The sequence below is a fragment of the Narcine bancroftii genome, chromosome 1 (assembly GCF_036971445.1).
Source record: "Narcine bancroftii isolate sNarBan1 chromosome 1, sNarBan1.hap1, whole genome shotgun sequence".
NCBI lineage: Eukaryota > Metazoa > Chordata > Chondrichthyes > Torpediniformes > Narcinidae > Narcine > Narcine bancroftii.
Genome location: NC_091469.1, coordinates 405,530,438 through 405,557,512, shown reverse-complemented (window position 1 = coordinate 405,557,512; position 27,075 = coordinate 405,530,438). Strand labels below are relative to the sequence as shown.

General features: G+C 40.2%; 1 protein-coding gene and 1 long non-coding RNA gene across 13 annotated transcripts in view; one reads left to right on the top strand and one right to left on the bottom strand.

Annotated features, from left to right (window-relative positions):
- The window catches only part of LOC138751510 (uncharacterized), a 78,620-nt gene that overhangs the window by 32,530 nt on the left and 19,015 nt on the right, over positions 1–27,075 (top strand). For both annotated transcript variants that reach the window (XR_011350008.1, XR_011350007.1), the window contains exons 2-3: positions 13,965–14,109; positions 14,287–14,418. This is a non-coding gene — a long non-coding RNA (uncharacterized lncRNA). The remainder of the gene's footprint in view (positions 1–13,964; positions 14,110–14,286; positions 14,419–27,075) is intronic.
- Positions 1–27,075, bottom strand: part of itgb8 (integrin, beta 8) — a 145,042-nt gene that overhangs the window by 99,790 nt on the left and 18,177 nt on the right. For all 11 annotated transcript variants that reach the window (XM_069913839.1, XM_069913840.1, XM_069913836.1 and 8 more), the window contains exons 6-9: positions 26,130–26,288; positions 19,763–19,858; positions 18,754–18,843; positions 7,286–7,420 (exon numbers count right to left, since the gene is read on the bottom strand). In XM_069913839.1, the coding sequence (XP_069769940.1) occupies positions 7,286–7,420; positions 18,754–18,843; positions 19,763–19,858; positions 26,130–26,288 (480 nt within the window). The remainder of the gene's footprint in view (positions 1–7,285; positions 7,421–18,753; positions 18,844–19,762; positions 19,859–26,129; positions 26,289–27,075) is intronic.

Below are 27,075 nucleotides of genomic sequence, written 5' to 3'. Positions count from 1 at the left end.
ATGACCCCTGTTCTGGCATTTCCAGAAACGCCTCATAGCACCCTCCAGACCGATGAAGATGGGGCGACTGGTGCCACAACACCACCCTTCATAAAAACGTGGTAGGGCAATGACCATCTTCCCTACTCATAATTCCCCCATATAGCTGGAACCACTCTGTGTTCCCAGAACAGTTCCAGCTGCATGGGGGATTATGGGTAGGGAAGACTGCCATTGTTCTGCCGCATGTTGAACCACAGAGATTGGCTCCGAAGGCCAAAGTGGCCCAATGTGGCTGTCTCAGCCTGCACTGGCCATGCCAACAGCTCCCACTGCCCCAGCTGATGGTTCCCACTGCCCTGCTGATCCCCCACAGACAGCTGGTCCCCACCCTCCACTCCTGCCTTGAAAGAATTATGGAGGGAGGGAGTGAATGAGGAGATGGGTCACAGGCTGATGGCATCATCAGCCTGTGCCTGACCAGTCTCTTGTAGCAGCTGTACATTCAGGTCAGGTGACAGAGTGCAGCACTGCACCGATTATCCTTCCCCGAGAAAAGTTGGAATTGGCACCTCAGAGCCGGTCATGGCACATTCAGAAAGGTACATCTTTAGCCATAAGGGCGAAGAACCTTTACAGACTGGTGTTTTCCATGTTTGAAAATGCCTAGGAAGACCATGAAAAGTGCTTAGGAAAAGTGTTAAACGGCCACTCCGGAGGTAAGTATACAATTTTTTTTTTTTTTATAAACAGAACATTTCCTTTATTTCTGTGTTAAAATCATAATTGTTCTGGAATGCTATTAATTCTCTTATTTTCACATTCCACTGAATCAGACTGAACTTCATTCTCTGCATTCCAGACAACAGTTGGGTGTGAATTAATTTCAATGTTTTTGCTTTTGCCTTCCTTGTTTTTTAGTCAAATAATTGGAGCTGTCTGCTAGGATCACAAATTGCTAATTTCATGAAAAGACAAAACTAAAGAGAATACATAAGCATTATAACGTTACCATGACATCAAAACAGGTAACTGTGCACGTGTTTTAATTTATATGGATAAACATGCTGAATCAATGGAAAAAAAGATCAAAAGAGGATTCTAGTTCAACAGCCTTATATTCCATAATTTAAACCATCACTTATTTCAAATCCCACTTTTAGGGATGAGAAGTGAGACTGAATTACATATCGACATGATATGGAATACAGAGCACAGAATGAAGCCACACGGTGCAACTGATCAGTGATGTTTATGCCCCATACAATCCTCTTTTCATTGTTCTTATCGAAACATTATCTTTTACTCATTTCTCTAAAATATTCTTATACCATTTACCACATTTCTTTTTGACTCTGTTCCATGACAAAGGAAATTGACTCTGGCCATTCATTTTGTTAGACAGATGTTTGTAATCTTAAACAGCTTAATTTCAATCTGTTGGCATTTCACCAAATATTTCAGAAATTTGAAAAGTGCTTGGTAAAAGTTACTAGCAGTTAGACCCATCACAAGGGGGAATTCACAAATAAACTTTATTTCTTCGGATTATTCCAAATAGTTTTACTGACATTAGTTAGAACAGTAGAAAAACTCTTCTCTAAATAGATATCAGAGATCTTGTGAATGGGAATTAACACCTTATTTTAAAATTTTATCCAAAAACGGAGTGTAAGAAACTGGTTCATGATTTTGATTGGAAAGGTTACACTGGGTCCAAAGTAGCAAGCAGAAATGTACACGTGCTTCCAGCAGCAGTATGTTGCCAATTATATTGGATATGGACATCCTTGTGGCTTCCTACTGAAGCATGTGCTGTAATTAGAGGATCTAAATTTAAGATAAAATAAACAGAAAGCCAAATATGGGGAGCTAGGAGATAGATTTAAAAAATAGGATTATCAATGGCAGTAACCTCAGGATTTCGACCTGCACCACTTTCTCGTCAGAGTAGGAATAGCAGAATATTTAGGATGAACACGTAGCTTGTGCACTGGTGCATGAGGGAGGGTTTCAGATGCTTGGGGCATTGGAACAGGTTGAGGGGGAGGTAAGACCAACACAAACCAGATGGTTTACACCTTGGTTGGACTTGCATCAATGTCTTTGGGGGATTGTTTGGTGATGCTGTTGGGGAAGGTTTAAACTAATAGGGCAGGGAATGGGAATCCAGGCAGAAAGACAGAGGGAAGCAATGCAGACACTAAAGTAAAAGTTAGAAAAGAGAAAAATGTGAGTGAAGCACAAAAAAGTCAAATTCAAAAGACACAGAGATTACTGGATTCTAAAAGGGCAACGAATGTAAGGCACTTTAACTGAATGCCTGTAGAATTCAAAACCTGTGGCATAAATCAGAAGAGGGATATGGTTTAGAGGCCTTTAAAGAAACATGGCCACAGAGCGTGGATGATTGGGAATTAAATAGCCAAGTGCAGCTGGTAAATTCACCACTATTATGCATATTCATAACATGTAAATTACATGACCTTTCCTGGTTGACCCTGCTCTCACTGGCCAACTCATGACTCAGCCCCTTTCTTCCCTATAAAGACTGATATGCCACAAGCCTGCCCCCAGTTCAAGTCCGGGTCAGTGTGAGCGACCAACACAGGGATGCTGTCCATCTTTTGCAAAGAAAAGCCTTCAATTTCAGTAACTTCAGTCTTTGTGCAATTAATCGTGCATCAATTGGTGGATCAGATTTCAGATTTATTTATTGTCAGAGTACATACATGACATCAATTCAACTCAGATTCCTTTTTCCTGTGGGTGCGGCAGAATTATCATTAATTGGTAGTGCAAAAATTAACTGCACACATGTAATCAAAAGAACTGTAACAGATAATGAATACAAACTAATTGACTGTGCAATACAGTCAACAAAGTGAATAAATAAGAGTCCTTATATTAGTCCCTGATTGAGTTTGTTGTTGGAGTCTGATGGTGGAGGGGTAGCAGCTGTTCCTGAAACTGGTGGTGTGAGTCTTGCGGCATCTATACCTCTTTCCTGATGGCAGCAGCAAGAACAGAGCATGTGCTGGGTGGTGAGGGTCTTTGATGATTGCTGCTGCCCTACAATGTAGATGTACTCAATAGTGGGGGGAGGGTTTTTCCTGTAATGTCCTGGGCTGCGTCCACTACCTTTTGGAGGGATTTAAGCACAGGGGTATTGGTGTTAGGCAGGAATGAATGTAAGGGAGGCAGGGTTGAGCTCTTAATTAAAGATATGACTACAGCTACAATGAGATCTAAGGAGCAGAATGTTGAATCCATCTGAGTAGAGATTAAGAGATTAGGAATAGTAAACAGGAGAGAGAAAAATAAAATCACTCTTGGGAGTTGTCTATAGGCTACCAAAAATAATGTTAGAGTGGCACTGGCAATAAACCAAAACATTTCTGATATATGTCAGAAAAGAACAGTAGTTGTCACAGGGGACATTAATTGCACATAGATCAGGCAAATCAAGTTAGGGGTAAAACACAGGATACTATTGACACCATGGTTAAACACACAAATGCTGGAGAAACTCAGCAGGACAAACAGTGCCTTTATGTAACAAAGGTGAAGGGATGAAGGGCTCAAGCCCGAAACGTTGGTGATCTGTTTACCTTTGCTACATCAATTTTTTTTGGAATGGTGAAATATTTCTGTGGAGGGACTTGAAAGTGCTTGTGCATGAATCACAATGATAGTTTTCAGATGCAACAAGCTATCAACAGGCAAATGGAATGTTGCCTCTTGCTGGAGGATTTGAAATTAATCTGCTGCAACTATGCAAGGAACTAGTGAGGCTACAACTCGAGTACTGCATGCAGTTCTGGCCTCCTTAAGATAAATAATATACTAGCTTTGGAGGCACCGAGGGCACGAATGGTTCCCGAAGGGCCTCAGGTGCTAAAGGCTTCCTGACCTTGTGGGGGTTTGGGTCTGGAGTTCGGGTTGCTGATGGATTGAATAGGAGTCTGTGCATCTGCAGAGGCTGTGGGAGTGCTGAAGGCAAATTTACAGACATTCAGTTACTCTTAAGGGGCTCTTCCTTCTTTCTTTCTCCCGTGCAGTGGGAATTCAGCAGGTTGATTCCAGAGATGAGGTTTATGGGAAGAGACTGAATCATCTGGGGCAATAGTTGCTGGAATTTAGAAGAATGAGAGGGGATCTTACAGAAGCATATAGAATCATGTAAGGAATAGATAAGATCGAGGCATTAAAAGAGTTTCCACTGGAGAGTAAGACTAAACTAGGGGACACCGCAACATAATTTGGGGGTGTATATTTGGGATGAGCAGGAACTACCTTTCCCAAAGAGTAGTGAACCTGAGGAATTCTCTGCGCAATGAGGCTGCCTCATTAAATACAAATACAGAAGCCTGAATATACCTACGATTGTCTAATCTCGGAAGCTAAGCAGGCTCAGGCCTGGTAAGTACTTGGGAGGGGAGACCACCTAGGAACACCGGGTACTGTAGGTTTCTGTGAGGGGTGCTGGACAAAGTGGTGACTCTCTGTAGACAAAAGTATGTTACATTCTAAATGTAGAATTACATGACAATAATGGAACTTTTTCCCCCATTACCTTTTCTATTTGAGACACAGTTTGATAGATGTTTGCATCATAGGGGAACTAAGAGAGTAAAGGAAGGTAGGTGGAGTTCAGTCCATGGCCAGATCAGCCATGATCTTACTGAATAGCAGAGCAAACTCAATGGACAAAATGGCCCACACCTGCTCCTTATGAAACTGCTGGAAACACTTAACAGGTTAAACAAAATATGTGGAAAGAAAGTTGAGATTTTAGGTCTGGGATCATTCATCAGAACTGGGAAAGAGAGATAAGCAAGTTAGTTTGAGGTAAAAGACAGAACAAACTGAGCATCTTTAATAGAGTGAGGCCAGATGGGTAATTGGGGCTCATTAGACTAACAATTCTGAGCTGTTTAAACTTCCTTGTCTGTACATAGGTTGGCACCAATGAGCTAAAACAAAGAACATAGAACATTACAGCACAGTGCTAGCCTTTTGGCCCACAAGGTTGTGCTGATCTATATAAACCTATTTTTAAAAAACCCTCCCTACCTCATAACCCTCTTAGATACATGGATGAATGAGAAATAAAGAGTCTCTTAAATGCTGCTATTGTTCTAGCCTCCACTAAAGTAAAAAAAAACACAAACAAAATGATGAAAGGTGGAAATAATCACTGCTAATACAGACAGAAAGGACGAAAGAGTTGATGAACTCAACACCGAGTCCTAAAGACTCGATGCCACAAACAGAAAAGTCAGAGTGGAGTGGGTTGGTGAATTCAAAATGGCAGGAAAGGTATGCTCAGGGTGACTTTTACAAACGAAACCTGATGTTCAATGTTCACAAAGCATACATCCAATCTTTATTTGGCATCACCAATGCAGAATAGGGCTGTGGGTTGCTAGAGACTGGCTCATGGGAACCAGGTGTAAGAACTGGGATTCGAGAGGGCACTGAGGGTAAGAATTGCTCCCGAAGGGCCTCAGGTGCTAAAGGCTTCCTGACCTTGTGGGGGTCTGGGTCTGGAGTTCGGGTTGCTGATGGAGTGAATAGGACTCTGTGCATCTGCAGAGGCTGTGGGAGTTCTGAAGGCAAATTTACGGACATTCAGTTACTCTTAAGGGGCTCTTCCTTCTCTTTCTCCTGTACTGTAAGAGAGACCGGGAGACACTAATAATGGCTCTTTGTCTGCCTTATGGCAGGCAGAAGGCAATTTTCAGTGTAATATTTACATGATCTGTACTATTATAAGACAATAAAGGAATCTTGTTGAGATCATATTGTGATTGCTGAATACAGTACACTAGATTAGAAATAGTATATGGCTTCACTTAGAAGAATTGGTAGTGGATGATAGGAAGAGCAGAGGTGAAAGAACAGGTATTGCAACTTTTGTGGTAGTGCAGGATAGCCATCGTGAGAGCCCTTCAACACGCCTCTCTCCAGTTTTTGCCTGCTCCAGCTCATACTGCTCTGCATGTCCTCTGTTCATTCTCCCAGCCTTGATGAAAACAACAAGACATAATCATTTATGCCTGATAGCAAAAGTCTCACTAACCTCTTTTAAACTGCAGCACCTGGGTAGCCATCCTGGGACCCAGGTCCAATTACTGGGGCAAATGTGCTGGAAGCACCTTTTAAATTCCAAGTGGGGGGATGTACCCATTAAATCACCAACCAGACGATTTAAGGGGGATCCTGCCTCTGCAATGATGCGTTACGTACAAACAGAAAGTACTGCCGGATGCTCGCTGCCCGGTGATGCACTCACACAAGCGCTAACATCACCAGAATAAACAGGTTGGCCATTTTCATTTTCAAATCGCCTGCGGACACGACCTAGGTAAGTTTAACTGGATCCCTAACTACCTCTGAGGTAGGTCAGAGACCCGGTTGGATTCTGACCGAGTTGACCTTTCTAACTGGGGTGCTAACCCGACAAATTGCCCAGATAACTCCATTTCACACAGCAGTTTGAAAAAGCCTAATGCTAAACAAATATTCTTCACCACCTACCACATCTCTCCCTGTGGATTCCTATAAACTTAAAACAGAATCCAGTGTAAATGACTTTTTGTGTATTTGAACAATAGGCCAATGAATAACACCCTTGAGATATTTCTTCCCCCCCTGCTGAAATAAGCATGTTGATCTGTGTGAGATTAAAGGGGCTGATAAGTCGAAGCATGCACTGCATAATGAGAGCACTAAATAATAAAAGCACCATTGTACACATGTTTATGTCACAAGCTGCCAAGATGCTTTTTGTTCTCATCAAGGTGTTGCCTGATGTTATCTGTGCCATAAATGTGTATTCACTCATGCAGTGTGCTTGGAACTGTGCTTGCACATCTTGCAGCCACAGAATGCATATGATAGAATCAAACTCTTGCCATATAAATATTCAGTCAATTATTATGTTTTTCCTGCAAAAGGTCAAGAATCCAAGAATCTAAAACTTATTATATTTTAATTTTAAAAAAAACTAGACATACAGCACGGTAACAGGCCATTTCGGCCCACTAGTCCGGCCACCCAATTTAACTACACCCCTGGTACTTTTCGAATGGTGGGAGGAAACCAAAGCCCTGGAGAAAACCAACACAATCACAATGAGAACGTACAAACTCCTTATAGACAGAGTGTGGGATTCAAACGCAGTTCCCAATTGCTGGTGCTGTAAAGGCATTGTGTTAACTGCTATGTCAACCGTGCCATCCTGATCTAAATTAACAGTAGGTAAAATGATGTAGCATTCTTCTTCAAATACAAAGCTTACCGTTTCATCAGCTTTCACATTTCTGCACGTGTTTTGACCTGGAATTGTGCTTCCACCAGGACAAATTGCAGTAATATTCACATAAACCCCATTGATGTGGTTGTCCACCTGCAGTTCAACTTCAGAAAGTAGTGCCTGTGTAAAGCAGAAGACACACAAACAGAAAAATCACTCAATAAAACACCAACTGTAATTTTGTGGCTTCAATTCAGCAAGAAAAAAGAACTGAATGATTCAACAAGCAAAAACTTTATCAGACAATTAAATCCTTTTTTTACTTTGTAGGAACAGCATAAAGATGGTCTACATTTGTATTAATTGTTCATTATTTTCAGGAAATACAGCCAAAATATTAAACATTACTTGCTCTTTATATTTGAGAGATGAAGTGAAAGAAATTCTGTGTAAAAGATTTTCCAAAGATCAGTTCAAAAATTTTTTTCCGCATAATTCAAGGATAATTCCGGCCCAGAGCTTCAAAGGCTAAAGGTTCGTGTTGGAAATCAGGCAAATAACCAAATGCCTAATCAGCAGTCCTAATACATCACAGATGCAAATTTAACTAATTGAAACCCAGACAAATTTAATGTTTTAAAGTACAATCAGGCAAAAGAAAAAGTAGAAATAAATAATTATAACCCCTCATGACCACTCCATCAATAGTTAAAACTTCCAATCCAAACCTCAAAAGAAAGAAAATAAACTGAAAGCATCCACTTTGAAGTACATAGAAACAGCAATAAAATGAATGTATTTCCACAATGCCAGAGCAGCATACCAAGAAACACAGCTAGTTCAGAGGATGAGTATTCAGTGTGAAAGCTAGAATGGTGTCAGGGACCAGAGTATTTTACAACACCCAGTGTGGACTCCAGTACTTGATATTACATTGAATAACATATGGGAGTGAGCAGCAGACCCTGAGGTGGCAGGAATCTTAGGGAGGAAGGTAAGGGGGATCAGGTGCTTTGCTGCTGTCTGAAGATCGGTGTCAATAAATCAGTTTATTATGATTCTCTCTTACTCTATTCTTATGAAATGTTCCAGATCTAAACATTCACTAGTGTTATCTGTGCTGTTGAATAAATTTAAATTAAATTGTTTACAACACGGTATAAGCCGATGAGTCCAGCAATTGAGACCTGTTTTGACCAATTATCTTACAACCTCATATGTTTTGAAGGGTGGGAGGAAACCAGAGGATCTGGGGAAATCCCATACAGATCATGGGGAGAACATACAAACTCCTTAGAGAGAATGTCAGATTTGAACTTGATCACTGCGTTGTTAAGTGCCTCGAATTTTCTGTTTTTCATTTCAGATTGCATTCTCCATAGTTTTTTTTTTAATTCTCATCCAGTATCACTGAGATGGTTGTTCTTGGAGTTTTTAAAAATCGATCTTTCCATACTCTCCTGCTTTGCTATGTGCAATGCATCACAGAGCATCACAGGCTTGCATGTGCAGCTAGCCTGAAGTTTTTTCAGGAAAAAGTGAGAAAACCTAATACAAGTTGAATTGTTTATGATGGCACAGAAATATAAAAATGTGAACCAACAAATTCTTGATTGCACCAACATTTCTTTAATTATCCTCGCTAAACTTGTCACAATTACATAACTTCTTACAACATTCTTTTTTCAACAAGATGGCTACAAGGTGATCAGTTACAGTGAAATGAAAAGTCGGTGGTAAAGTTTTCAGTGTTGAAAGCCAAAAAGAATTTGGATAGAGTAAACAGGAAAAAAGTGTGTTCTATAATCTAAGGCAAAAACAATTTGCTGAAGGAACTCAACAGTTTCTGTAGGGAATCTCTCCAAGTGTGCACTAAGCTGGGTGGCAATACAAGCTGTGAGGAAGATTCCAAGTGGCTGCAGAGTGACTTGCACAGATTAGGAGAGTGGGCAAATGTATGGCAGGTGGAATACAACATCAATCAATGTGAAAGTTATCCACTTAGGTTGCAATAATTGGAAGGCAGGTTATCTGAATGGAGAGAAATTAGAAAAAAAGGGAAGGTGTAACAAGACCTGGGTGTCATGGTGCATTAGTTATTGTAAGTCAGAATGCAGGTACAACAGGAGGTGAAGAAAGCAAACAGCAGTTTGGACTTTATTCAGAAAGTTTATTCTGAAAGGTTTTGAATATAGAAGCAGGGAGTTCTCACTGCAGTTGTACAGGTCCTTGCTGTATGACGATGTGAAGTTTTGGTCTAATCTGAGGAAGGACATTCTTGCTATTGAGGCATGCAGCAAAGATGCACAGGGATGATAGGTCTAATATATGAAGAAAGACTGGTTAGATTAGGGTAATTTGCATTTAGAAAAAAATGAGAGGGGATCTCATTGAGACACAAACTCTGACAGATTTAGACAGGTTAAATGTTGGAAGAATGCTCCCAAAGTTGGGCAAGTCCAAAGCAAGGGTCACAGTCACAGAATAAAGTGTAAACCATAGGTTCTCAAGATGGGGCGTATACCTCACCAGTGGTGCATGGGGCTTAAGAATATTTTAGTGGGGCATAGGAATATTTTGGGGGATAATTAAAAAGTTGGTTTGAAAAAATAACCTCGTTATGTTGGTGTGAAAGATCTGACTTGGCAACACCGTCAGTGCATCACAATTGTGGTAACTTCCAAGTAAAATCACTTTGTTCTTTTTATTTTTATAATGTTTTTTTGCTTCTGATGTTTCTCTTTTGTTTCTCTACTGTTTATTTTATTTTAACTGTTGCTATCCTTGGTTAACATTAATTTTTTTGACTGGTCTTATTATCATCCATTCAAAATTTTCTCATTGGCGATAAGGATTCCAAATTATCTCAACAATCATGTCTCTGTCCATACACCTTTACTTTTTCAGTTCAGTAGTGAGTGAGTCCTCTATCTGCATGCATCTTTGTGCACTAGCATACTGATGGGGCGGGGGTCCGCCCACGGTGGCAGTCCAAGGGGGACACCAAAATTGGGAGAAAAAGGACCCCAGAAAGTAAAGCACAAGGCTAGTGCAGTCAAAATGAGTAGATCAAGCAAGCAAAAAGTTCGTCAATATTCAGTGAAGTTCTTGAAGTTTGGGTTTATACCTGCTGAACACTATGAACTTGCACCTTTTTGCCTATTATGCCAATAGACTTTGACAAATGAATCAATGAAAGCAGGCCGTCTTGAAGCTCATTTAAGGGTAGAGTATCCTAACTAGGTCAATTCAAAATTGGAATATTTTAAATCACTTTCAGAAATTTTAAAATAAATCAAAATCACTTCATTATTCACTATGCAAAATATAGCCCTGAATTGTACCCTTGAAGTTAGCTATGAAATTTATCTGCTGATAGTGAAACATGGGAAGAATCCTACAACTGGTGAAGAACTGATTAAAGCCGCAATATCATCGTTTCTCCAAACAGTTCTGCAAAAGGATGACAAAGATATTTGAGCAATGCCATTGAGTAATAGTTCTGTCTGCAACAGAATAGATGTTAATGTTGAAAAACAGCTTATTGAGAAGTTGAAATCATGAAAGTTCTCAATACAACTGGATAAATCAACCATACAGGACAGTGAGACTCTGTTATTGGCATACGCGAGATATATTGATCAGGAAGAGTTTCAAGAAGAGATGTTGTTTTGTGAATTATTAGAAACAACCACTACTGCAGTTGATATCTACAGCAAGCTCAAAAATTATCTGGATGAAAATGAAATACCAAAAGGGAACATTGTATCTTGTGCTGCAGATGGTGCATCTGCTATGACGGGTTAAAAAAAACCCCAGGATATTTAAAATTAATGAAGGATGAAAATCCAAACATGTTGGTTGTGCATTGTGTTATCCACCAAGAAAATGTAGTTGCCAAGAAAGTTTCTCCTATTCTACACAAGAGATTGCATTCTATGATCAAGTGTATCAATGCCATTAAAGCTAATGCCAAATGTGAATGTCTGTGTAAGCAGTTTTACGTTGATAAAAATGAAAAACTTGTGAGATTATTGCTTCACACTAAAGTAAGGTGGTTGTCAAAGGGAAACTGCTTCAGAAGGTTTATGGAACTGTTTGATCTCCTCAGCAAGTTTTTGAAGGACAAACCTGAAATGAAACTCTTGCTAAGAACAGATGGCAAAGCTTATGTGAGTTACTTCATGAACATTTTTGAGAAACTAAGTACATTGAACAAGCAACTCCAAGTAGCAAATATGCTGCTCGTTGATGCAAAAACAACGATATTTGGATTCATGACCCTTCTAGAATTATGCCAAAGGAATATTTCTGCAAGAAATTTCAGCCAATTCTATTGGTTGAATAAGTGTGAGGTAATTAGTGCTGCTACAAATGTCATTGTTGACCATTTGAAAATGTTGGTTACTGACTTCAATGATAGATTTTGTGATTTAAAGGCAATGGATCTTCCCTCTTGGTTAACTCAGCCATTGCTGGTGGACTTATCTGAAGTTCTAGTGCAGTACCAAGAGGAGGTTTCTGAGATGCAACATGATGAATCTGTGAAAACTCTGAAATTGAAAGGAACCATGATGTGATGTCTAATGAAATTGAAATACCCAAATTCGACTACTTTAGTAAGGGAACATCATCTTATTTAGTGGAATGTGGCTTCAGTGTCGTTAGTGATTTGCTACAAGCAAAGAGAAACTGACTGAAAATTACAAAATGTGGAGATTTAAGGTTGACACTAACAAAATTAGTCCCTCAAATCAAAAAAGATCAGCAGCCAGCGTCAGGGGCAAGGTTCCCATTGAAGTGACGACGATTGTTGAATGTGTGCTGAGATTGTTGACATATTGAAGTAGTAGTTGAATATGAAATATGTGTTCCAGTGTATCCCTGACCTTAACTGCATTGAAATACATTTGCAGTAAATGATTTAATTAAAACTTCTTTTGCATATATAATGGTGGAGTGTACATTTTTTTTTTAATTAATGTGGGGCCCTAGGGCAAAAAAAGGTTGAGAACCACTGATCTAGTACATTCATAAATGATTGTCGACAACTGAATAAGTAACAGGTGTTGCTGGCTGCATAAACATCCTACCTACAAATGATGATACAGCATCCAAGTACTTGTTCTGACGCCGATCATGCCTTCCGGTCTTCAAGACCATGCCTCCCAATTACACTCAATTGACTTACAACCTTGGTATATTTAGAAGGGTGGGAGGAAACAGGAGCACCTGAACACATAGACACAGGGAGAACATACAAACTCCTTACACAGAGTGCCAGATTTGAACCCCGGTCGTTGGCGCTGTAACACTGTTGTGCTAATCGCTAAGCTAATCATGCCACCCCTATGTTAAACATGCTAATGCATAGTTTAGGTTTCTTGAGGACGACTTGGCTCCAGACAACTGGAAAACCTTACAAACATAGATAAAAAGATAATAATTCATGAAATTTTCAGGTTATAAGCAGCTTAAAAAAGACATTTTTTTGTCATTCTCCAAATCACCCAGAAAGTGGTTCAGGGCAGGAAGTGCAGGATTGGTTTGCCTGACCCCATAAAAATACTTTTGCTTAATTCAAGCCTATCCAAAAATCTACATTAAGTAAATGGATGATTATTTTCCATTGAGTCTATGGGTGTGATCCAGGACATCCAGATACCCATCTCTTTAATTTTTCATTCCACCCTGACCTCTTTAGCAGGGCTTGCATGTGTATGGGCAAAACATACTCCCAAAACGATACACTACTTAAAGGAGATTCTAGACTGTTATCAGAGCGTTTAAGAAAACTTGTAATATTCCTATTAATGTATGGGAATCTCTGGTCCGTTATTGCTCAAAAAAGTATTCAAGATGTTGATGAGAACCTTGAAACTGTTCACTGGAATCAGAGAAGCCCAGCATAAATAATAAAGGAAGTCTGCCACTTCACAAGCCACTAAAGGTCTGTTCTGTCAAGTTCCTCCTGTCCCACCTCTGGCAGGGTCAGCAAGTCACATATTGACCTCAGTAGCAAATTTGAAATCCACAGAAGTGAAGGTGATTTAAGTCATCCTCAATCCTGAGGAAATGCTGAAGAGAGAGGAAGGCAACACACTGAAGATTAAAGGGGAGTGCATCTACTTTTTTATCTCATGGGTGTAATTGGGTGATTCGGGCTCGTTGAGCTGGAAGGGCCTGTTACTGTGCAGCGTAAATCAAATTAATTAATTAATTTGTGCCAAGTGATGTTTCCCTAGAACCTCTGCCAATTAATCAGCTTTCATGTTTAGATGCACATGTATTAAATTGTTTATGTATTTGCATTTAGAATTAAGCGTAGAGAAATACGAGACTGTCCACTTGCCACTGTGGAAGGACAAAGCAAAATGTTTGCCAAAAGTAATTAGAAAATGTAAAAAAAACCTAAAGATTTGAGCATCTGGCCACACAATTTACAAAATCCTACTGCACAGGGACAAAATCTAATAAAAAATGCAGATGAAATTCACAAGGATGTTGCTTGGAATGGAGGACTGCTGTTACATGGGTAGATTAGATAGGTAGTCTTTATTCTCTTTAAAATGTATCAGCTGATGGGTTTGGGGCTGAGGGGTGAATAAATGATGAGATGCATAACTTTTTCTCACAGGTCACAAGAGTCTAGAACAAGAGAACATCTGTTTAAGGTAAAGGGGAGAAATGTAGAGAATTTGATGTGTATTTTTTTTCCACACAGGGGCTTGTCAGCTGTTGGAGAAGGTCATGCAGAGAATTATAATTACAATGTTTAAAAGGCATTTGGACAAATGCTTGGATAGGAAAAATGTAGAATACAAGCAAAAGTGATAGTCACAGATGGTCATTACTGTCGGCATGCACAGGTAAGCCAACAGATACAGCGCAAGTGTGTTAACATCTCAGAGTGACTTCTGACATGAGTATTCAAATGATAAAATGCTGCTGGGAAAAAAAAAATCAGGGCTATATGTGATGTTATGTATATACTCTGACAATAAATCTGAAATCTGATGTGAATCCGACTTCCCACAATGTTACAGGATTGAGTGAAGACAATCCCTGGATATACTTAGTATCCAATTCAAAGCTTCCTACGAGGGTGAGGATATATACATATATAAAAAGACGCATGGACAGAAAAGCCAGAACAATGATACCTCGAATAGAAAACAGTAAGTGCCTTACTGATTTATACAGTTCAAAATAATATTGTTTAAAGTGTGGATAATTCAATTTATTTAAAAAAAAATGTTTGTACCTCTCTGAGTAGGTTTCTCAGAGGAGACTGGAGCTTTGCTGTGTGGTGTAGGGCACAAATTCACTTCACCATCCACATCAAAAACACTGTATGCTAGTGGGCACAGAACATTGGACAGCAAGTTTCATCAGTAGGAAATCCAATTCATTCAATATAAATTAATTAAATTGTTTATTGTCATTTGTCATTGTACTAAAGATATAGTGAAAAGCTTTGTTTGCCATACAAGCAGATCGCAAAATATCTCTGCTCCAGCGTCAGCTTGGATCCACAAAGAGTTCTCAGAAAACAAAATTAATCATGATAATGCAAGTATTTAACGTAGCAGGCAAATCAAATTAAAAATTTAATTCAAAAATGGTAGCGGCCTCCTGTTGGGAATCCAGCACAACAGTCTCTTGAGCAATTGCCCTGGAACTGTCCTGGCTCTGGTCTGGTACCTCTCACCCTATCATTAGGCACTGCTTGCACTGGCATCTGCCCCAAAGGCACTCCTCTTGCCCTCACATCTACTGCTGCCTTCCACACAGCACGCTCCTTGTAGTCCCCCAGGTAAACTCGGCAGAAGGCATAAACACTGATTGGTGCCACAAACATGAGCCAGACACCAATCCGTGCTGCCACTGCTGCTAGACCACTGACCGGGCAATTGTCAGGATCCAATCCCAATTCGGATGGTGCCACTACCAATAATGTTTCTTGGTTCCACTTTCCTTTCCAGTGCATTGTGTAAATTATGGTGTAAATCTAGAATTCTTACACCTCCCAAAATGTTAGGCATACTAGAACAATTAGGATTTTCGCAACAGAAAGTGGTAGATTCTTACAGTTCCTAAAACCTGGACAGCAAAGTAAGTTTGAAAGGCTGAATGTTTTACTGTTCTCCCACAATACCTCACAGCATCTCTTTCCTTCTTTGCTACATGCTTGCTTATCTGGGGGTATTCCATCACCAACAAAGTACCACTGTTTTCCTCATCTGAATCGATCCTGCTGCACATTCAGGCTTTTTTTTTTTTTAAATAGGCCCAGATGGGTTAAGTTTCAAATTATCTGACAACATCTTCAGGCTCCAGTGAGGTACAGCAGCACATAACCCAAAGACGTGTTTGTTTTCCATTTAAATCTCATTAGCCTTAAGAACTGTAGCTCACTGAATGGCAAGAGGTCCCTGCACTGGCAGAAAAGTGCTTTTTTTTTTTAAACAGTGCTTCGAAGTTACAAAGATCAGAACTATGTCCTCATGACCCCTCAAGCAAATTGCTGCATGATTACTTTCCTCTTGAAAACTTCCTTCTTGATTGGTGCTTTGATTTTCTACCCCACTTTCACTGATCCACGATATATTTTGATTGTCAGAGACTGTTTCTAGCACCTCTGGGCAGAGGCTTTCTACCTCCAGGCTTGTGATTGCAGCAGACTAATGGTAACTTTGCCTGCTGCTGGATGGGAATAGTGTACATCTGATAATGGACCTGGATTTCCGTGGAAACATGCACCTCTAGTCCCTTGGTGTACATAGCAGCAACTATAATTCTGTTCTGGAATCACGCGGGCTGACTATCTGGTTTGCTCTGCTAACAGTCATTAAAATCCCACACATCTGCCCTGGCTCCCTCCACCCTGAGTTTCAACAAGGTCAGGATTCCCATTGTCCTCACCTACCACCCCACCAGCCTTGGCATCTAACATATTATCCTCTGCAATTTCCACTATCAACAATGTGATCCCACCATGAGCCACATCAACCCCTCTCCCTTCTCCACAGGGATCGCTCCCTCTGGGACTCCCTCATCCACTCATCCCTTCCAACTTACCGTCCCCTCAATACCTACCCCATGACTACAAGAAATACCACATGCACCCACACCTCCTCCCTCATCACCATTCTGAACCCAAACTGTCCTTCCAAGTGAAGCAACATTTCACTTGTGAATCTACAGGGGTCATCTCCTGTATCCAATCCTCCCAACATGGCCTCCTCTGCATCAGAGCACTTTTGCTCTGTCTGCTGTAATAATTTCACACAACCTTCCCAAACCAACATGTTTATCCAAGATCACATATACTGTCAAACCGAGGCTACCCACAAATTGGAGGAACACCACCAAACATTCCGTCTGGGCACTCTCCAACCAGATGCTTTTAACATCAACTTCTCCAGTTTCCATTAAACCCCTCCCTTCCTCAAGCCATCCACCTGATTCCTTCTCCATTCAGTGCTCCCCCTACCCCTAGCAATTTTCTGCTTTTTTTTTCTCTTCTACTTTCCCACCTATATCCATCTATGAGCTCTTACTGTTACCCTATGCCCCTTCCTTCCTCCCTCCCCCAATCCTTTTTATTCAGGTTTTTGCCTGTTTTTTGTTCATTCCTCGAAGGGAAGGGCTCAGACCTGAAAGATTGGTTACCCATTACTTACTATAGATGCTGTGTGACCTGCTGAGTTTCTCCACCATGTTTTTGTGTTGCAGTCATTAAATTTTCATTCTTCTTGTGTATATCACTTGAAACCATAAACATACTTCTCTCAATGCAAGCCAAATTCACTTAATTATTTTTATAAATTCAAAATGTATGTCAGATAAAAGCATTTAAACAGGAAAGTGTGCAGTCATTGGGATTGTAGCATCTGTAGGAAGTAAAAGGTAATCACTCAGCATCTGTTGGAAAGATCTGGGCTCCCTACAATTCGCCTATCGTCACAATGCAATCGTCAGCAAAACCAAGGAGATGATTGTGGATTTCAGGAGTAAGTCAGGGGAACACAACCCAATCCTCATCAAGGGCTCAGTAGTGGAGAGGGTCAAGAACTTGAAATTCCTGGGTGTCAACATCTCTAAGGATCTGTCCTGGAGCCTCCGCATTGATGCAATCACAAAGGTGGCTCATTAGTGGCTATACTTTGTGAGGTGTCCAAGGAGATTCAGAATGTCACTGAAAACTCTCTAAAACCTCTACAGGTGTACCGTGGAGAGCATTCTGATTGGTTGCATCACTGCATGGTATGGAGGTGCCAACTCTCAGGACAAGAATAAACTCCAGATGGTTGTTAACTTGGCTTATGTCATCACAGGCATCAAACTTCACTCTATTGAGGACATGTACATGATGTGGTGTCTTAAAAAAAAAACACAGCCTCTATCCTCAAAGACTCCCATGACCCAGGCCACGCTCTCTTCGCTCTGCTATCATCGGGAAAAGGTAAGGGAGCCTAAAAACAAGCACTAAGTGGCATAAGGACAGCTTCTTCCCCGCTGCTAACAGATTCCTGAATAATGAATGAACCAAAGACACTGCCTTACTTTTCATGCATTATTATTTTATTTTTTATATAGTAATGTTGTAAGATTATTATGACTTGAATGTTTGCTCTATGATGCTGCCACGAAACACAGCATTTCCATGGCTTGTTCATGATAATAAATCCTGATTCTGAAGTGATAGGTAACCAACATTTCAAGCCTGATCCCTTTGTCAGGGGCATCAAGATAAAAGCATTCATGCTTTCTCTTCGCTTGAAAACTTGTCAGTCACCTTATTCAATGAGTTAGACAATCCACCATGAAGTTGTTAGTTCCTGTGTAAAGCAACCTGCTTTACCAAGTTGAAACAACACATTCTAAAGGAATGAACACAGATATCTTGCATGATCTGTGATTAAAAACTTTATCAAGAAAGACAAGCTACCCGTAAGTGTAGAAGAAGTAGAATGCTTTGAAAATTCACAAAGTGGTGTTGGTCATCTCGCAAAGTATGTCCCTATTCTTTTCATGTCAAGCCAATTGAATATTTTATCCTGTTTCTTGCAGCAATATCAAAGTAAGTCTGGGATTTACTTCTACTTGGAAATTATACAAGACCAATTTACCAAATCTCTGACATAATTTATTCAACCTTCTTTCCTATTATTGATTTCCATGCCACAATGAAAGTCAACGTTACGAAAACAGTATGAAAGTGAAAACAAAACATCAGAATATTCTCAGGTTTGACAATATATTGATGTGATGTTACATCAAAACTGAATAAAAACAATTTTGTGGAGTTATTAATCTCCATCACTGAACCATGAAGTAGTTTTTAACATTCTGGATTACCTAATAGATTACAATTTAAGTTAAAAATATAAAAATGATCCATATACGTGATCCTAAGGCATTAATGATACAACTCATTCTTTAAAATATCAAACAATTTATTTAACAGAACATTTATGTATAATGCATTATCAAGTGTATCACCATACCTGATAGGCACTTTCCACCAGTTCGGAGAGATTTGACAATTCTGAATTTAGCTGCCTAGCAACTGCACCTGGCATCAGTGGAAGAAGTTCCTTTAAGTGAAATAGAACTTTTTTTTACTACAAGACTTCCAAGAAAAGTAACATCATTAAAAAAAAATCAATAATTACATTTTACTCAAATGCTATATTAAAAGTTGACACAAACTAATATTGATTCATATATTTATTAAAATCCAACTTCTAAAGTAGATTGTTCATGCAAGTATATATAAAACACAATAGGTGACTGAAAAGCAATTAAAATCAGTATTTATTGTCATGAAGAAGCCATGAAATTTGTTATTTTGTGGCAATATCACGGTGAAAATATTTATATAAACCACCTTAGCAAAAATAAATAAAAATAGTTCACAAAAGATCGAAGTAAGGCAGTGACTTTGGTTCATTGATCATTCAGGAATCTGATGGCAGCAGGGAAGAAGTTGTCCTTGTGCTGCTGAGTGATCTTTAAGCTCCTGTACCATTTTCTTGATGGTAGCAGAGTGAAGAGGGCAAGGCCTGCGTGTTGGGTATCCTTGAGGATAGAGGCTGCTTTCTTTTTCTTGTAGATGCCCAGATGGAGTAAACTCTGGTGCCCATAATTTAACAGGCCGAGTTACAACCCTCTGGAGTTTTTTCTTGTCCTGAGCGTTGGCACCTCTATACCAGACAAACATCATAAATGCTCTCCATGGTGCACCTATATAGGCTTTCGAGAGTCTTCCTTAAATGTAAGGATTCATCTCCTCAAACACCTCACAAAGTACAGCATCAGAAAATCATCTCAAATGTTGTTAGTTACTCTGGAATGACAATTAATATTATGTGCCTTCAATTGCTCTTAGCAGGAATATTATTCAAATGATTTAAGAGCATTTCATTCTTTAAAATAACTTGATGAGCTTCAAAAGAATTCACTTTTCAAAGGAAGTCTTCATCTTCTGTGCAATTATGACAATATTAATCTCACCTTGTACCAGTTGATGCTTGATCCCTGAATTGCAAAAATGACATGGATGCTATTTTCCAACAACTTTTCCACAAGCAAACCCAGAGATGGATGCTCCTGTTGGAAAATACAACATGGGTACTACACACAATACATGAGAATATCTTGGAAAATTCAGTAAAGGGTATTTTGCATCTGGCAGCGATTCCATAACCATATCATTTTAGAAATCGTCCTCATACAGGTGCCCAGGAAGAGTGTAGTAACCTGCCTTAATGAAAATCGACCAATAGCACTTACATCAACAGTGATGAAGTGTTTTGAAAAGCTGGTGTTGAAGCATATCAGCTCCTGTCTGAACGGAGACATGGATACATTCCAGTTCGCCTATCGTAGTAACAGGTCTACGGCGGATGCCATCTCACTGGCTCTACACAAAGCCCTGGAACACCTGGACAGCAAAGATGCATACATCAGGATGCTCTTTATTGACTATAGTTTGCATTTAGCACCATCATCCCCTCAAAAGTGATCAGCAAACTCCAAGTCCTGGGAGTGAACACCCCACTGTGTAATTGGATCATGGATTTCCTCACCTCCAGACCACAATCAGTGAAGATTGGCAAGAACTTCGCCTCCACAATCTCCATCAGTATCGGAACACCACAGGGCTGTGTTCTTAGACCCCTGCTCTACTCACTTTACACCTATTACCGTGTGGCTTGGTACACCATCTACAAATATGCCGATGATATCAAGATGTCATCAATACCACGATAGTGAATTGTATAAAGGAAGGGGATGAGTCAGCATATAGGATAGAGATTGAAAACTTGGATGAATGGTGCACCAACAACAACCTTGCACTCAATGTCACCAAATCTAAGGAGCTGATTGTTGACTTCAGGAAAGGAAAGCCAGAGGTAGACAATCCAGTGATCATTGGGGAATCAGAGATGGAGAGGATGAGTACATAAAAGTTCTTGGGAGTCGCTATCTCAAAGGATCTTTCCTCAATCCAACACGACAATAGCATCATGAAGAAAGCACATCAGCACCTCTACTTTCTCAGGAGTTTGCAGAGGTTGGGTATGACATCAGAAACCCTGGCAAATTTCTACACAGGTGTGGTGGAAAGTGCACTGACCAGCTGCATTACGTTCTGGTAGGGAAACATCAATACCCCTAAGCATAAAGCCCTCCAAAAGGTAGTGGACACAGCCCAGGACATCACAGGCAAAACCCTCCTCACTGTTGAGTACATCTACAGGGAGCACTGCTGTTGGAGAGCAGCAGTAATCATCAAAGACCCACACCACCAGCACACGCTCTGTTCTTGCTGTTGCCGTCAGAAAAGAGGTAGAGGTGTCACAAGACTCGCACCATCAGGTTCAGGAACAGCTGCTACTCTCCACCATCAGACTCCTCAACAACAAACTCAATCAGATACTCATTTAAGGACTCTTACTTGTGCACTTTATTGATTTTCTTTTTGTTCTCTCTGTATTGCATAGTTTGTTTACATTCATATAACCATATAACCACTTACAGCACAGAACAGGCCAGTTCGGCCCTACTAGTCCATGCTGTAACAAATCCCCACCCTCCTAGTCCCACTGACCATACCCCTCCAGTCCTCTCCTATCCATGTAACTATCCACTTTCCTTAAATGTAAGGATTCATTACCTGTTTACAGATATTTGTTTATATTTTTTACGCTGCGTGTAGGTTATTTTCTGCACTACCAATTAATGGTAATTCTACTGTGCCCACAGCAAGAAGGAATCTCATGGTTTATGTACTTTGACAATTAATCTGAAATTTGATTTGATGAGAGTGATTTGGGAATAAATAAGGTAATTCTAGTATGGAACAGAACCAATGCCTGACAATGAGATCTATCTATATCGAGAGATCAGCAATGCCCTCAAAACTTTTGGCAGTGTACACGTACTCCCAAGAACCACCACTCTCATGAAGTTTTTGCTGATTCATTATTTCTTTCCTAATTCCCGATTTGGATTAATTCTAACAAATATCTTTGTTAGGCCAAATTTTTGACTAAGTGTCATTTGATTCAATATTGTGCTGCAATAATATTGTTTTATATTAAAAATCACATGAGGTAGCAATTCTACTAGGAAAGGACAATGGAGTGTACAGGAAAGGATATCTTTGCTGTGTACAAGACTCCTTTCAGATACTCTGACCACATGGGTATCCTGGTAACCCTGGCATTCAGACTGTTGGCAAAATGAAAAGTCAGTCTACTGCGATTTCAGGACTTGGCTAGGGTGGGGGGGATGATGGTTGGGAACAACAGCACGACAGGACAGCTTTGAGACCATGGATGAGAGCTGCTTCAAGGAGGTGGCCGTCTACAATGGCTACGTAAACATCGATGAGTACATGAGCGCAGTGACAGGCTACATTAGGATGTCACAGAGATCAAATACTATACAAACAGGGCTAACTACAAACCCTGGTTGGACGCACAGATCCATGGACTTCACAGAGATCGAAAATCAGCCTTCAAACCAGGAGATCAGCCAGGGATGAACTCCCAAACTGCAATCTGGAAAGCAAAATGTGGGTAAGAAGAGGATGCACAGAGAGCTGTGTGACACCAGATGCATGTGATAAGGTATCAAGACTATAAGACCACAATCCAACCTTGTGAGTCTGACAATGACACTTCCCTTCTGGACAGACTGAACATCCTCTACATACACTTTGATGTTAAGAACAGGCTGATGCCAAAGTAAGCTCCACCTCCCCATGAAGAGCAGGCCCTTTGCACAGACGCAGCCAAGGTTAGGAGAAACCTATTCAGAGCGAATCCACACAAACCAGCGGAACCAGACAACATACCTGGTGAGATACTGAAGGACAGTATAGTTCAAGTTACAGAGATCCTTACGGAGATCTTCAACACATAATTTCAGTAGTCCATCATCCCCATGAGTTTCATGGCAACCACCGTCATCCCAGTACCAAAGAGAGTGACAAGAACAGGCCCTAATGACTACTACCCAGTGGCACTGATCTCCATCATTTTGAAATGCTTTGAACATCTGATGATGGAACGTATCAAAGAGCCCGCTCCCAGCGGCACTGGACCCATTTCATTTCACCAACAGATGGAACTGTTCCACTGATGAAGCTATAGGCTTGTCCCTCTACTCCATCCTGACCCATCTGGAGAACAAGACCCTCACACACCAGGCTGCAGTTCATCGACTTCAGCTCAGTTTAACACAACCATACCTGGAGGCTGGTGGAGAAGCTGTTTTTGCTGGGACTCAACACCTCTCTCTGTAACTAGATTTTAACGGAAAGACCACAGACTGTTAAGGTTGTAAGCAGAACATCGAGCGCCACCATGCTGAGCAGTGGCACACCTCAGGTCTGCATGCTCAGCCTGCTCATGATCCGCTACTGACCTTCGACTGCATCACCAGATCCAGCTCCTAAAGAGTCATCAAGTTTGCAGATGACACGACAGTCGTCGGCAACAACGATGAGTTGTAATACAGGGAAGAAATGGAAAATCTCATGAAATGGTGAGAGCATAACAACCTGAGTCTCAACACTGGCATGACAAAAGGGATGATCTGGACTTAAGGAGGACGAGAGTCAACCATCTTTCAGTACACATAAATAACTCGTTAGTGGAGAGCCAAGTTCCTCGCAGTCCACTTAGGAAGTTACCTATCCTGGACACACATTATCTCTTCAATTGTCAGGAAGGCACAACATTAAGTGCTCTTCCTTAGAAGGCTGAGTTGAGCAAAGCTATCGGCCACCATTCTGTTAACTTTCTATGGGAGCTCTATCAAGGCCAACTGTTGTGGTACTAATGCTGTAGAGCTTCAGATTGGAGATCAATCCACTGGGACATAAGAGTGACAGAAAGGATCACTGCGGTCTCCCTCCCCACCCCATCAATGTGATTTATCAGGATCACTGTTTAAAGAGGACTCTCAAAATCTGTGAGGACCTCGACCACCCCATACACTGCACCTTCCAGCTACTCCTATCAGGAAAGAGATATAGAAGTATTAGAGCCAAAACCACCAGGCGGAGGAGCAGGTTCTTTCCATGGGCAATGAGAAAGCAGAATAACTGCTGAACTGTAAAAACAACTCCACATGACTCTACTATTTATTAATAATATTTAATTCAATATATGTATATAGACTCTGTGTATATGAATCATTTGTCTGTATGTTGGTATTGTTTGTCTGTGCATTTGCACTGTTTGTGCCATAGACTAGAGAAAGTTGTTTCTTCAGGTAGTAAGAGTACAATCGGATGATAAATAAATGAACTTGAACTTATATGCATACTATTAGGGCAATACAGAGCCTGATAACTATTGGGTTAAAAACTGTTCCCATAATCCCTAATCATTCAAATTTTGATCTTTCCCCACCTTAAATACATCTAATATTCTCACCTCCACCACCATTGAGGTCAAAGAATTCCAGAAATGCACTATTCTATGAAGAATAAATTTCTTCTCACCTCAGTTTTGAATGACCACCTCCTTATTTTGTGGCCATGTCCTTTGTTCCTTATTTTGTGGCCATGTCCTTTGTGTCAAGCTCCCATAAGATTATTGAACAATGTCCTCCATCCCTCATTTTTCTTACCTTTCAAGCAATACAGACCGAAACTATCTCAGCCCATCCCAGGAATTGATCTGTTGAATCTCCTTTAGACTCCCTGCAATGCTACTAAGTCCTTTTTTAAGGCAAAGAAACCAAAATTATCCACTGAGTTTCAGGTGTGGCTTCAATGACACTCTTTGTGGCTATAACAAAACCACCTTATTCTTTAATTCTGACCCCTTTTGCAATGTTGGCCACGCTGCTGTTTGATCTTTTAACCACGTGGACCTGCCAAATATGTGATCCACGCTCTGACTTTCAATCATTTGCCATCTCTCTCCTTTTAGATAATCTTTCTTTTGATCCTTCCTGCAAGGCTGCATGACCTCAATATAGCTACCTTAATCTTCGTTTGCTGATCATTCAATCGACATGATTCTGTAGTGGAATATAGAATGTCCCTATCACAATATGCCTTTCCACACATTTCTGCAACAATAAAGTTGGAGCTTCTTCAGTATTTTAGCTCAATTCTATGAGTTCCTGGTTACTGGGGAAAGCAAGGTCAGGAAGATCGAAATATAAGAGAAGATGAAACAGCAGGAAAAATTCTGCATGACTGCAGGTATGATCTGCAGGATGAGATAATCAGATCTTCTTTCAGCAAATCAAAAAACAAACAGCAGATGTTGGAAAGCTGAATTAAAAACTGAAAATTTTGAAAACACTCAACAGGTGAGACAGCAACCATGCAAAGTGTTAACATTTTATCCCATGCAGTGCTAATGGTGTGGCTATGGGGCAAAGTCACTAGCCAGACCACGCTAATAGAAAGTGAACTCAAATCACAATGGATGACAGGTAAAAAGAGCCTCTGCGGCGATGCAGATATTTGATGGCCAGGGGAACTGGCTCCATGTGTTACGTGCACGTCATCAGAGCAGCCTTCTTTTCTGGCAGAAGCTTGGGGGCCACATAGAGCGCTTCCATCATGATGACGCAGTTTCTGATGCATAGGGGTGGGAATTTTAAATGCGGCAGTGCGCTAGTTCGAGTTCTGACGAGCCCACTGACTGCTCAGTTAGCATGCTCGTTACACTACTTCTGAAACAGGCAGAAAGAGTGTCTGCATCCATAGAGACAATGAGGTGTCATTGCACAAGCTTGCATTATGTCTCAATGTTACAATGCAAGAGTTAACAGATAATTGGGTTGGAGTGGAAGAGGGTTGGGTGCCAAAGCAGTTCTCTCACAGTTACCAACCACTATCTAAATGAAGCATATTAGACTCCACAAAAATATGGACATTCACTTTATTCTCTCCAGTCCTCACAAACTCAGCAATGCAAAATACACAGGTTATCTTCCGTTCATTATCTATTGAAAGATCATTAACCTGAAACAACAACTGTTCCTATCTCCATGCACGTCACCTGACCTGATGCTTCTGGCTTTTCTTTGAAAGAGGAGGAGGGAGGGAGAAAGAGGGAGTTGAAATCCCACTCACTAAGTTATAAAGTCAATGTTTGGATGAAGGAGATGACCAATTTCCCCAAGGCTTCTACACCAATAATTTTTCCAAGCGAGAAAAGTAAATGTATAGCACATAAAATCTGAAATGCTGAGAACCTGGTTTCCAAAAAAACATTTATAATGTACTGGTATCAAAAAAGAGCTTAAGGAGAGAGAAGATGAGAATCTTGTACACATATTAATTAAATATACATTATATTTTCCCCAGGTATCAAAAGCAATTAAGACACAGTGAGCTTACCATGATAGTTGAATGAGTGTACAGATTGTCCTCTAGGTGGCATTTCCCATCATTAGGCAGTACAATTCCACCCAATCTACTGTCAAGTGCCAAGTGAGATAACTGATCAGTTATTAGCAGCAGTAAACGCTTTGCATCCTTTCGCCATCCTATTTGGCTCTAAAGACAAAAATGTTTTTTGTTAAAGTGATAATTGTACCAGTCCCTGAGGTCTCAGGAATAAACTGAATTTTATCTCCTTGGGCAACTTGTGATAACAATGGAAAGCAACAGACCATGGTGTTAATTATTTTTCTTGGAAATTAAACATTTATCTATGCTGAGTCAAGACGAAATATTCCAAGGGCAAGGACAAAATGGGGATTTTTTTTTGTTGCAATCACTTCAATGGCAAAGATTAGTCTAGAACGCATCAAGCAGAAATTTCATGCTTTCTCCTTTGTGACAATGGGCATTTGTTCCAAATGTTTGCCATTGCTTGATTCGGCTTGCAACAGACTCCTTTCACAAATATGCTTTCAGAGGAATTGATAATGAGGAAATTCAAAATAGATATGAATTAGCTCATCCTGTCTCAATGGAGCTATTGTAGCAATTGGTTTAGTTATTCTAAAGGGAATAGAGAAACTAAATGCCCAACCCACCCACAATGACTGACTTTTTATTTACATGAAGTCCATGAAATATCGGGGGAATTTTAAACATCTAAATAGTAAACTGTTGTGAAATTCAATAGTATTTGTTCCTTTTTCTCATGGGATTTTGAAGCCCACTTTTAAAACCTAGAAACTGATTATAAACAATGTATTTCATTCTCATTCTGCGTTAGCCTTTCAAAATCCAGAAGTGACCATGAATAACGTGCTACAAATGTATTCAGTTAAACAACTATTACAAGTCTAAGTTTATTGTCACAGGTGACATGAGAATGTTTCTTTGGGAGCAG